The sequence below is a fragment of the Anguilla rostrata genome, chromosome 8 (genome assembly GCF_018555375.3).
Source record: "Anguilla rostrata isolate EN2019 chromosome 8, ASM1855537v3, whole genome shotgun sequence".
Classification (NCBI taxonomy): domain Eukaryota; kingdom Metazoa; phylum Chordata; class Actinopteri; order Anguilliformes; family Anguillidae; genus Anguilla; species Anguilla rostrata.
Window position 1 is genome coordinate 3,112,657 of NC_057940.1, and position 13,338 is coordinate 3,125,994.

The window sequence follows — 13,338 nt, forward strand, 5'->3', positions numbered from 1 at the left end:
CCTGATAAGAATTTTTGTTATTCCAATAAAAAATACATTCATACAGAAATAACCAACTTTGCAAAGCAATTTCAAAAAAATCTGAAAAGCAAAAAATAAAACAAAAATAATAAAAACATTTTTTTACAAAGATTCTTTAGATAACAGGGCAGAGTTTAAAAGAATGAACATCTTCTGTAATAAAAATTTGTTGGTTACGTCGCAAACAAACAGTTGGCTTGATTAAGGCTCGATTACCACCCATAGGGAACTGGCGGCCATTTTAAATACAATACACTGCATTTTTTCTCCCTCCAGGAGACCAACCTGTATGGCATTTTTTTTTTTTGTGCTACACTATTTTTCATAAGTCCGTTGAAAATATCAATGTGCATTAAAAAAAAAAAAAAAAAAAAAAAAAAAAAACTGATGTAACTGTGAAGCTTCATGCAACCAAAAATAGGCAGAGTCACACAGTGCTTTCGGTGACAACATTGTGTGTGGTGAGTCAGCGGTGAGCCATCTGATTGGCTGAATCGTTTGTGATGGACAACTTATGGCAGCTCCACCTATTATGTGGCCAATGAAACCTCACAAGTCACCACAAAAATAAAGAGAAAAAAAAAACCACATCTTTCTGAAGTTGAAGAAAAATGTACAGCTTTCTTTTTTGTGTGTTACACAGTCCTTCAAACTGAGCCATATCGGTTTGCAACTCTAATCCAACATCGAAATATGATGATTCTTATCTTTTCAGACCTTTACATCAAAAAAGAAAATTATGTTGTTGTTTTTTTGTAATATTTTTTTTTTTTTTACATTTTTGGTCCCTTACCCTGCAAAATAGAAGCATCTTTACAAAACAATCTATGTTCACAACCTATACACGTAGACACTTCTTACGCTAGTCGTTATATATATTAAATTTTATATCCGCAAATTTATACTAAAGCCATTCATTCAAAGGGCAACTTTATTTTCTTCCTTTCTGGATACCTGCTCGGCATATATTTAATGAGTATATTAAAACAACAGGCTCCAGACAGATCAATAACCAAATTCCAGAGTCAGCTGTCAGTCGCCGGTGCCAGCGAAGCCTTTAGGCCTTCATTAGGCTCGGCGCACTACAGGACTTGGCAGGACGACGCTTCTTAATTACAATACCTCTCGCGTTCCGCAAAACTCGGTCGAGGAAATCCGTCGCTTCGGTTTAGCGTCCCGCGAAAAGAATCGTGTACCTCTGAACTAGAATTTATCCTGCACGGTATCGTGCAAAAACAAAAATCGCTAACTGTACATACAGTTTACACTACACAGTAGTAAATCCGTCAAAATAAAATTCTTTTTTTTTTTTAAGTGCTCGCTGCGTTCTTTTTTTTTTTTTTTCCTCAGCTCGATTAGTTCAACTAGATTTGTATTTATTTTATTTTATTTTTTTAAGTGAGTGTTGCTCCCAGATCCTTAGGTTTATATTTATTTTTTTTTAATTTTTTTTTTTTACAAATGGCGTGACAAAACAAAAGAAGACATTACTGTGACACATAAAGTGAACGTTTCAAATGCGCTCGAAAGCCACACGATAAGGCCCGAAAAACCCTCGCTATAGATAAGGAAAAAGGTGCAACGTCATGTGAAACAGAGCCTCACTAAAGCTTTTCAATCACTCCGGACTACTGGAGGGGAAGAACCACACCCCAACTGATACATAAGTATTCATCTATTCCACAGGACAAGGTCACTTGTATAAGGCACCATTAAGGTCAACAGTGCATTAACAGGTAGAAAAGATGAGGAAAAAAGAATTAGTCCTCAAGGCATTAATATTTGAAATCAAATAGTTTCATAGGGGGGTAAAATCCGTTGCTAAGCAATAGTGGCTTCTCCAACAAAAAATGTTTTTTTTTTTTTTTAAAGAAAATAGAGCATCAAGGCTTTTAAGTACAATATTGTAACATTTAAACCATCTGTATATAGCTGCTCTTTATTGGAATTTGCAGTCCTGATTACAGATTGCAGGATGTGTACAAACCCAAGAATCATGCAACACCTGTCTGTTATAACGACACTATAGATGTGTTATATCTTTATGTACACAGCTTATAGAACGGACTACAAATGAGCTTTGTAGCATGTAAAACAAGCTACTTAACAGATTGCACACGTAGTAGCTGCACCAAACACCAAAAAAAAAAAAAAGCCCCATTCAAGAATGTATCGCCCCCTGCTGGATGGAATCTGCTAACACAGCCAGATGACAGGTCCCCTCACCCACAGAGGAGGCGTTTTTGACGACAGGTGAATGTCCAGGTTCTGTGCTCTGACAAAGACCTGCACACACGCACGCACACACACACACACGTACCTGCATACACGCACACACACGCGCGTACACACATACACAGATGCATACACACGCGTCCATGCACATGCACAAACACACGCACGCACGCAAGTTTTTGAACCCCCAGCACCATGCCCCATACGTTTGGGAAAAAAAAAAGAATTTTCCCTTCTTCTTCTTCTTCTTTCTTGACATTTTTTTTTCTTCCAGCTTTTCTCTGTCCCTTTATAATTATAATTTTTTTCCTTTTTCTTTTTTCTTGCTTCCCTCTCCGGAACCTTCAGAACATCCCCTTTTTACTTGTGGCACTAGGGGGCGCTGCATATGGTGCTAAACGGCATGCTTTTTTTTGGGGCGTGCTTCCCTGAATCCTCTCTCAGGGGTAATTTAACCTTGAAGCTGGGTCAGGAGATGAGGATTACCCCCCCAACCCCCTTTCCGCGCACTTCCCCTTCCTGCCACGCCTAGAGGTGTCTCTTCATGTGAAGTGCCAAATGGTCAGATCTGGAGAAACACCTGAGGGGAAAAAAAAGCAGGAATGAAATGGTCAGAGCAAGACCCAGAGCATGATGGGAGAATGAGTTTCACCAAAAAAAAAGGGTGGAACTACATATGCTTTCAGTCGCTCAGCGATTTGAACCAATCATTGCGGGTGGTTGTTCAGCATTACAATTTAGGAAATGGGCTAGTAACTAGGGCTGCGAGTTCGATTCCTAAAAAGAGCATTGCTGCTGTAGACTTGACCTGATATTATTCAACCTGATATTTCTTCATATCAATACCCAGCGCTATAAATGGACTGCATGTAAAAAAAAAAAAAAGCAATCAGTGCAAGTTTCTCTATGCCAAATGTAAAAATGTTAAATATTTGATGCCGTTCAGAGCCAAATCTTTTGATTGGCTTAAGTGAGTCAATGATTGACAGCTCACTGCCGCACCGCCCACAAATGGGGATGTATGAAAGCTCTCCTATCGCTTCCACAGCCTGACAGCATCTGCTGTGGTATTTACCAAGAGAGGCTAGCAACACAGGCCCAGACAGGTCACATACGAATGAGGAAAGAAGAATGACACATTGTAAAAAAACAAAAAAACAACAAACACTTATATATATCTCAAGGCAGCTTACTTTTAAATTTTCTCATTTTGAGCTTAACTTGGATTTTTTAAGCTGTTAAACCAACTATAATTTATTAGTTGTTTTGTTCAGAAAACTTACGTTTAATTGTTAGAAAAACATTAAATTGAGGTTTTAAGTTTTTCTAACAATGAAATGTAAGTTCTCTCAACTAATGAATTTCAGTTGACATAACGTGAACTCAAAATGTTTTAAATCTAAGTCAAGTGAAAATTTTGCAAGTCGCCTTGAAATACTGAGTATTCTCAACTAAATTTTAGAATTATTATTTTTTTTTACAATTAATTTCAAAATATTTCATACGTTGTTTAAAGGTTTACGCTCAGACCGTTAAAGAAGCGAAACTAAAGCTGTAGCGTACCTGTCGCAGTGGCTGCATTTGAAGGGCTTGGCGCCCGTGTGCTTCCTGAAGTGGCGCGTTAGCTCGTCGCTACGCGCAAACCGCCACTCGCAGCCTTCCCATGAACACCTGTATGGCTTCTCACCTGGGGAGGGAAACACACACACACACAACCACGCTGTTAACAACAAACGTGAACGCAGAACGCTTCCGTGTTTTCCGTCCGGTTCAGGGCGTTCGCTGTCTCCGGATCTGAACGACAGCAGTCATTTCGACACGTCAAACTCTCAATCATGCCAGACTAGTACGCATACTTTACATGCATGCCATTTTTTCAAAACAAGGTCATCTCACAAATGCTAGCAATTTAGGAAGGGGGGGGGGGGGGAGGGAGGCCTCGCTAATGAGCCTGAAAAGCTAAACCCATCATCCCGAGCGGCACCGAGAAGTCCAAAAACTTCAAATACAAAGACAGAACAGGGCGGGTCGAATCTTTAAAATTACACGGGAAAAGTCGGAAGAAAACAAATGATTCATTCTGAGGGTCAGCCCTCCCATCTCTCCTGTCCGATGGGTCCGAAACCGCATTAGCCTGCAGGGCAGTTAGCCTCTGGAATGTCAGAAATTTCTGGAATGCGGGGGCACCACTAATGCATGAGGACGACGTAAACAGAGTCCTTGCATTCCCGGGGACGAGCGAAAAAAAAAACAAAAAAACACAGAGATGTCCCACGCAGATAACCCCGAATCCTCTTTGATTCACACACTAGGGCGGAAGAGGATTCGGTAGCTTTTCTTTCCCCGTGACGGAACCCAACAAACCGTGTCCCCAAATCCAAACGGTGCTCTCTTCCCCCCCACCCCACCAACAACCCCCCCACCCCCACCTGTGAGTGAAGTCACATTCCAGGTACACCGGCGAGAGTCATAGCGTCTTGCGCAACACGCCTTCAGAACACGGGCGCGAGGCTGTTTTTAGACCGTGAGCGCACTGAAAGCTGCAAGGTGTTGCAACACGTCGTCGGGGGCGGAGCCCTGGCGTCCGATTGGTCCAAAAAAAAAAAAAGAAAAAAGAAAAAAAAAGAAAAACAACTAACCCAGGAGATGTTTCTTATGTGCAGCCAGCTTCAGGACTGGACAGGGGATTAGGCAACGGGACGCTGTTCTGCTGCCAGGGTCTGCTTCAACACGAGCGGCTGGATCGTGTGTCACCCCCCCCCCATCCCTCCCTCCCTCCCAAGGACTGAGTCCATGTTATGATGACAGTGCAAGTGCTGGTATTAGGCATGTATGTGAGGAGAGGGGGGGGAGAGGGGAGAGGGGGGTGGGGGCGTGTCCCGCTTACCTGTGTGCGTGCGCTGATGTGCTTTTAAGTGCGAGCTCTTGGTGTACACCTTCCTGCAGCCGTTGAAGTGGCACCTGTGCACCCTCCGTCTACCGTCCGGCGACGTCTCCCCGTGACACAGCCCCCCCTTCTCCAGGCTCCGCCCCCCACCGCCGCCGCCGCCACCCGCCCGGATCTTCACCGGCGACTGCAGGGCCGTCGGCATGCCGCTCCACGCTGGCAAGGCGCCGATCTCCGGGGAGGATGGGGGGGTGCTGGCGGCGGAGGGGCTCAGGTGGCCCAGGGGGTGCGAGGCGTACCCCAGCGTGGGCGAGAGCTCCTCCGAGCTGTCCGACGCCTCGCTGCTGGCGTCCGACGTGAAGCCGCCGGCCTCCAGGCTCTGCGCGTCCCCGCCGTCCTCCTCCTTCGCCCGCGGGATCTTCGGGTCGGCGGCGGCGGCAGCGGCAGCGGCGGCGGCGGCCTTGTCCCCGCACGCCAAGATCAGCTTGTTCCACAGGCCCTCCTGGCCGTCGAACTTAATGTCGGACGCCGCGGTGACATACGGCTCGCTCTGAAGGTACCGCTCCAGCTCCAGGCACGTCTAGCCAGAGAAACGGAAACGGAAACGGAAACAGAAACGGAAAAAGGCCCGTGAGTAAGTGCAGCGCAAGCCCTGGAATCAGAACGCGGAGATTTTCGCCAGAAGACGCAGCGCGAGAACTAACGTCACGTTACGGTTACCCGGCATGTTAATTTAGCAGAGCAACCGTTATACAGAGCAAATAGGAAAAAAAAAAAAAAAGAATTGCATAACTGCACTCAAAATGGATACGATTACAGAAGGAGTATCAATAACACGGGAGAGTGCATGGCAATGCAATATTTCCACTGAGATGAAGAGTGGTATATGAAGGGAATGTACCTGCCCCCCTCCCTCCCTCCCTCCCTCCCTAAAAATAAAGAAAATTATAATAATATCAATCAGTAAAGAGCCCAATGCCCTTTCCTGGAGAAGACCGTCGTGCGCAGTGATCCAATTTACGTACGCCATGGAGCTCTCCAGAGGCTTAAGGAATGTGCTTGTAGATCTTTTTTAAATGTATTAATTATTCAGCATAATGTGGATTTTAAAAAATGCATTAAGTGGCATGGCTTGCAATAACACGGCGCGCGAGGGGCCAGTTGGTCCATAAAACATAATGCAGTCATACCGCGAGACCCATAAGACAGCCATGAACAAATTTTATTTTAAAAGGAAACTGGGGAACTTCCTCAATTCTTGACAATCAGCCAGTTAAATTCCGTTACACATGCAGCCCCCTCCCCCACGCAACAACTCTCTATAAAATAATTAATTTATTTATAATATGTTATTAGTACAATCGTATATATTACACATAGCCTATACATATTCCATGGTCAGCAATCGTCCATCCTTACACAGTAAAATGAAAAAGTAAGATTACAACAAACATACAACTAACTAGTGCTGCACTCTAACGTAGGTTATTGCCGAGCAAAATCACAATGACAAGTAACAATCCCTTGTGTTTAAAACTCAATAAATTAATCGTGCTGAAAATACACGACGCGGGTCAGTAAGACCACCTGACAGTGTTGATTCAATAATACGCTGCATACATTTTCAACCAGGGACAGAGAGATTGAGAGGGGAGAGAGAGAGAGAGAGAGAGGATGGAGTTTAAATGCCTCGGGGGGCAGCGAAGAACTTGGCTCCGTGCCCCAGTTTCGAAATGCCTGGAAGAAACCAGCGAGCTTGCGATGCGAATCAGTTTCAATCACGCACCAGTCGAAACACTTTTCTTTAAGGAAAACACTAGCCTATATAAACCCCGAATGCGGTGGCAATGTTCAGTCTGCAACCTCCGCATTCAAACTGGTCGAACGTTACCAAAATGCAAATGTTCCCTTGACAACAAACTGTTCCATTGACCCTTTGCTTATTTTTCGCAATTAATTAATACACACATTTGACAGCGATTCTCCACGGCAAGAACTGGCATGTAGCATACGCACGTAAAATAGCCATACTGCGATGCGTTTGTGTGTTTTAACAGCAGCAACTTTAAGCTTGCCAAGCGAACTCGCTAGACGTTGTTGTTGTTGTATATTTTGAGTCGGTTAGGCAGCTAACTGGCACGCTGACAACATCAAAGCCGTTTGAAACATTGTTGCGTCATTAGGTCATTCATTTAAGCAAACATGGTGAAGGTGCGTATTACAAATTTGCACAGCTAAATCTGAACTGCATGCAGCGTTGGAACTGGCTACACTTGGCAGCCTGGCTATAAACTTTTGCTTGAACCTCGAGTTCAAGCATGTTTTTTCGCCACTGATCGTGAAGTACGCACGGGTAACTGGAAGTGTTTAACGCGGAGTGACTGGCGTAGCCTACAAATTAATTAGGTCGCTACAATAACAAGCACCACAATGATAGGCAACTAATGACAGGCAACCAACTGGCTGCAAAGATCGTTACACGTATGACAGGTGAAACGATTGCGCCCAGCGAGCTGCGTAATTACATTCGCAGCGATACAAAAACAGGACACTTGCGAACTCGCCATACTAATACACGTTCCAACGTCAGTCTGAAGTTTATAACGTTTAAGTTATTTTACCTGCTGCCAGTACTCTTCAAGAGACGGTAAAGCTGAAAAATAGCCAGTGTCGTGTACGATCTGAAGCTCCTGAAAGATGCTGCACATGGGAATAACATCCATTTCAATCCAAAACGAAGTTACGACAATTTCAATCAAGGTTGTTTTTTCTTTTTCTTCTTTTTTTAAATGTTTGCAACGTTTTTGTATTCTTTGAAGTAAATGACCTGGCCGTGCGTGCATACGCAGCTGCACAGGAATTCGCAAGATGTTGCTCTATCTTCTCGGTCCAAGAAACAGCCAGCAACGTCTTGAAGTACTGTGGCTTGATCTATATGAAAACACTGAACTTACTGCACAGCGTACGCTCTGTAAACTTCCCTATTCAAACCTTGCAACCAGCCCTCCCCTCGTGATCACATTACGCTGCTGGAAATCCGACCAATAATATCCTATAGGTTAAACGCCCGCCTATCATATCCTCAGATGACCAATCATAAACGTCTCCTGACATTCAATCGCCCTCGCTCATGTTGCGATTGGTGAATTTGACTGGAGGCTCGTTTATTACCATTGGACGGTGTGAGCCCTATTTTTAGAACAGTATATAAACGCCGTTCATGCTACTTTTTCTGTGTAGTGTGTAATGTAGCTTATGTTTCCGCTGCTGTCTTGCGGTTGAGACCCACAGGGAGCGCTTCTGAGCTACGCTCCCGCTGAAGTTCGCTCCTGAAAGTAAGAGAACCCAGTCTGCCTTTCAGTTTGTCCAGGCGAATGTTATGTCATCTAGGAAATATAAAATTTAAACACACGTTTATACCAGCAATTAAACAGTTGTTATTTTTTTAAATTTTCATACGTAGACATTACTCTTATATAACATTGGCATGGCGTTTAATAAAGCCGTAGAGGATGGCTTTATTTCAAGACGAAAAGCTGAGGCAACTGTCCTGATATTACTAGTAAGTTGCCCGAGACACAAGCATTCAAGGGACTCGTTTCTATGTTTACTGAGTGTGCAGAACGGCACATTTCCCCGGGGGGGAAAGACAGAAGTGGCACACCACTTATCAGAGAAATACATTGCACTTCCAAACGGCCAACCGCAGGTCCAGCGGATACAGGCATCCACCAAAGCTCAAGTATCTGTGCGAAATACGAATCAATTCATAATACATCCATTAGTTCACTTCCTGGGTTAAAGAGCCACGTTCGTAATGCAGTGTCAATCAATACCGTAACCTGGACTACAGTACATCTCTGCAGCATTAGGCTCGGATGTACACACTTCCAAGGGAAAAGGAAGCTGGTACCAATTTGTAGATGAATTAAAAAAAAAAAAAAAACAAGCTACTCTCACCTCATGCAATTAAACCAGCGAAGCTCTGTCTTGCTGAGATGCAAGACAGAGCTTGCTCACGCCGCACACTTGATCTCTCACCAAGTACATTTGCCGTTGGATGTTGGATTGAAGCTATGCTGTTGAAGTTGTACTTGTGCAAAAAGTTTCCCTACACTATATGTAGGTTTTTTTTTTTAATTTTTTTTTTAAAGCGGGAACAATATTATGTATACTCCTTAATTCAGATTTGTGGGCCAGCTAAGAATCGGCATGAGCTCCGTCCATCCATTTTTCCAACCCACTTATTACTGGTCAGGGTCACGGGGGGGCTGCCTATCCCAGCATGCATTGGGATAGGCATGCATCACTCAGAGGGACAGGGCGCACTGTCTTTTAATGGGAGGGGAGGCCATTTTGAAGTGGGCAGCACTTGCCAAATGCATTATGCTACTTACCGTACACATGCAGTTGTTTTGACACGTGCGAAAGCCGTTCAACCTCTTGTGCAATCATATATCTGGCTAAGGTAAGTGCCCCTTACACAGGAAGTGAGCTCATAATGGCTCCTGCATTAGGTGGGTTCTAACCCTGCTCTCATCCCATACAGTGCTGGCCAAAGCCTTTGATTGACCCTTAGCAGGATCTGATTTGCAGGCACAACCCCACATAATTAGGGGTGCCCCCTGGTGGTCATGGGGCCCTAAGCAACCACTTATGTTGCCTATTAGGTCGAGCCAGCTCTGATCTCATAGATACTGCAACATCACCTAAGTCACAGGTTCTGGTCTCGTAGATACAGTGACATCACCTAAGTCACATGATCCTACAGGTTCTGATCTCATAGATACAGTGGCATTGCCTAAGAGATGGTCCTAGAGATTTCGATCTCACAGATGCAGTGACATCACCTAAGTCACATGATCCTACAGGATGTGGTCTCGTAGATACAGTGTCATTGCATAAGGGAGATGGTTCTAGAGACTCTGATCTCATAGATACAGTGACATCACCTAAGTCACATGATCCTACAGGATGTGGTCTCATAGATACAGTGTCATTGCATAAGGGAGATGGTTCTAGAGACTCTGATCTCATATGACATCACCAAAGTCACATGATCCTACAGGTTCTCATCTCATAGATACAGTGACATCACCTAAGTCACATGATCCCACAGGTTCTATTCCATTCTATTTCAGGCATTTGCCCCTGCTTTGCCGCTGCCTGCTCTTCCTCGATCCCGGACAGTGCCTTCGTACAGTTTATGCCGTCCAGCTTAAGCTGCTGGTTTTAGGCACAACAGTGCGATTGTCCCTCGACCCGCCTCCCAGTACGTGCCAGCAGGCCTCCACAGCCTTGCTCAGGACGCAAGGCCGCAAGGCCGGTCTTAACATTCTCCGGAATATTCCCACGCCTCGCCTTCCCTCATCCCCGATTCTGTACGGCGCTCGTATATTACATATACATTACATTACAGGCATTTAGCAGACGCTCTTATCCAGAGCGACTTACACAACTTTTTACATGGCATTTTTTTACATTGTATCCATTTATACAGCTGGATATGTACTGAAGAAATTTCAGTTAAGTACCTTGCTCAAGGGTACAACGGCAGTGTCCTTACCTGGAAATCGAACCTGCGACCTTTCGGTTACAAGCCCAGTTCCTTACCCACTGTGCTACACTCCGTCATATAAAATTCAACACCCCGCTGCCTGTCGGCCGGGCGACGCGAGGACACGGCTGCTTCCTGACTGCAGGCCGTCGTCGGGCAGCACAGCCTGCGCTCGGCAACCGCCGCTCACTAGCCCCCACTAGTGGTGGAACAGGATAAATGCTACCGCCAATGCATTCACAGGATAATCGCTTGCCATATTGGTTGACAAAAAAAAAAAAAAAAAAAATCTGTTTTTAGTTCAATGCTATATTGGTTTTCAAGAACATGGGACATGTCTTATACTTAGCGCCTGGAATTGCTGTAATCAATAAGAGAAATATGGCCATTTTATTACTATGAGATTGGTACTGGAGTATGAAGCCATTCAAATGGTCCTTCTAGATCAGTGGTCTCCAACCCTGGTCCTGGAGAGCTACAGGGTCTGCTGGTTTTTGTTTTCACCTCAAAATCAGCACCCAATTGAGACCCAAGACACCAGGTCAGTTGAGTTAACTGTGTAATCAGCTGCTCTAATTGATTCATGAAGTGCAGAGTCACTATGAAAACCAGCAGACCCTGTAGCTCTCCAGGACCACAGGGTTGGAGCCCACTGTTCTAGATCATTGTTTAGCACCTTGAGAAGGCTCTGATATAAAGTAATATCACCATGAGGTTATAGCATGTAAACGTGACTGGTTACTCTGAATGGGACTCCCAGCTGCAATTCCATGTATAATATATCTAAAATGTAATAAATAATATAAATAAATGATATAAAATGCTGCACAAAAATATGGGATGAATTCAACGTCTGTGGAGACAACAAGCACATTCAGTAGTTAAGGAGAACTGTGATAAACAACTTTTAGGAACAGAGCCTCTTTGTGTTTCTCCGCGGTTTTAGTCCGACGCTAACCTCCAGAGAACTGAGTCGCTTTTGTACCAATCAGCTGTAGGCATTTTTGTAGATTTCAGCAGCTGATTTTGTCATATGGTGATCTCTCTCTCTCTCTCTCTCTCTCTCTTTTTTTTTGTTAGAATGCCAGACCTGTCTTCCGTCATAATTCAATTAGAAAGGAAGGGGGGCGGGGGGGGACAGTCTTGCTGGTGGTGCACATGCTTATAACAGCAGGCCGGGGTTGTTCACATCTTCTGGGAGTCAGCAGGCGCGATGGACATTGCTGAGGTCTGCTGATGCAACACTGGCTCTTTGTTGAGAGCATAAAAATGCGTAATGAGCATAGCAGGCCATTCAGTCCCTCCAGGACTGCCATTTACCTTCAGACCAGAGAGTATCCTGCACTGCGTAAAGCCTGGACTCGAACCCTCCGAGGGTCTCTGCATACATGACCTGGCAAGCTATTCCACGTATTACTGATATCTTACTGATATCTTAATTACTGATATCTTACTGACATCATACTTATATCATACTGATATCTTACTGATATCATATTGATATCTTACTGATATCTTACCAATATCATACTGATATCTTACTGATGTCTCACTGATGTCTTACTGATATCATACTGATATCTTACTCATATCATTTCCACTTACCCCACCCCCTTTGTTTACTAACAGAACACTTTTGTAGACAAAACTGTTTTGGAAATATTTTATCATTCCTGTTGTTACTTGCTTTTCCTCATAATCCTAATAACATTTTAACGCAGGTAACAGTCTAGTTGCCCTTCTTTCTACTTTTAGGGCATATTTTTTCATTTTCTTTTGTTCATGAGGAGGTTGTCAGCAATTTTACACGATGCAGCATGTAAGAATGTCCTTTTAACTAATGAAACTAATTTCAAATGTATGATAGCATTAATATGTATGCACAGTCCTAGGCCATTTGTCTTTCCTTAAATTAAAATGTAGATATTAAATTTAGCCCAGTTTGAGCGAGCAGGATTTCTGTGTTAATGAAGGTGTTATACATGTTTCATAAATGCTTAATAACACAGTGACCTAGCATTGATTTCAAACACTTAGGGACTCTGGGGAGTCATTGTATGCTGATTTTTTTTTTGTTCAGACTACTTCAAATTAATCAGGCTTCAATGAGCTGATAATTAAATTCCACATTCAATGTCTCCAGAGATCTTATATGCGATCTTGACACTGAGTATTTAATGCAGGTGTTCTGTTGTAATAAATGTAAATGCATGCTTTTCCATTTACATCTGTTAAGATCTGCCTTTTAATTTTCATTATTTTATTCTTTCTTTTCTTTTTTTCACAGAAGGGATTCTGTTAGTTCAGTAGAATATTCTAGGCACAAAACATTTATCAAATTAATGACTAATTGATCTTAATTGGGGTTTAACTCTAATCCTTATTAAAGCAAATATTTATTGGGAAAATAATAAAACATAAATGAACAATTTATTCATGCTTATTTGTTTAAATATTATGAATACGTGTCTTAATGGTTGTTTCACAATGGATTTAGCTGACAGACAGCTGTCATGTGACCTCAGCTGGCAACCCATAAAACGTAATTTAATCAGCTGAAATTTAAACCCCAGTGCATGATGGGTCCCTGGACTCAGCACAGGGAAACAGTCACAGATAGAGCAGTCTCTGGTAGTGC

The 13,338-nt window shown here is 43.4% G+C and overlaps 1 protein-coding gene across 1 annotated transcript; it reads right to left on the reverse strand.

Annotated features, from left to right (window-relative positions):
• Positions 1-8,156, reverse strand: LOC135260532 (Krueppel-like factor 6). The gene is made up of 4 exons (XM_064345820.1): positions 7,765-8,156; positions 5,144-5,723; positions 3,820-3,943; positions 1-2,836 (listed from the first exon to the last, which is right to left on the reverse strand). The coding sequence occupies exons 1-4, from the start codon at positions 7,984-7,986 to the stop codon at positions 2,785-2,787; spliced, it is 978 nt and encodes a 325-aa protein (XP_064201890.1). The 5' UTR covers positions 7,987-8,156; the 3' UTR covers positions 1-2,784.
• Between the last annotated feature and the right edge of the window lie 5,182 nt (positions 8,157-13,338).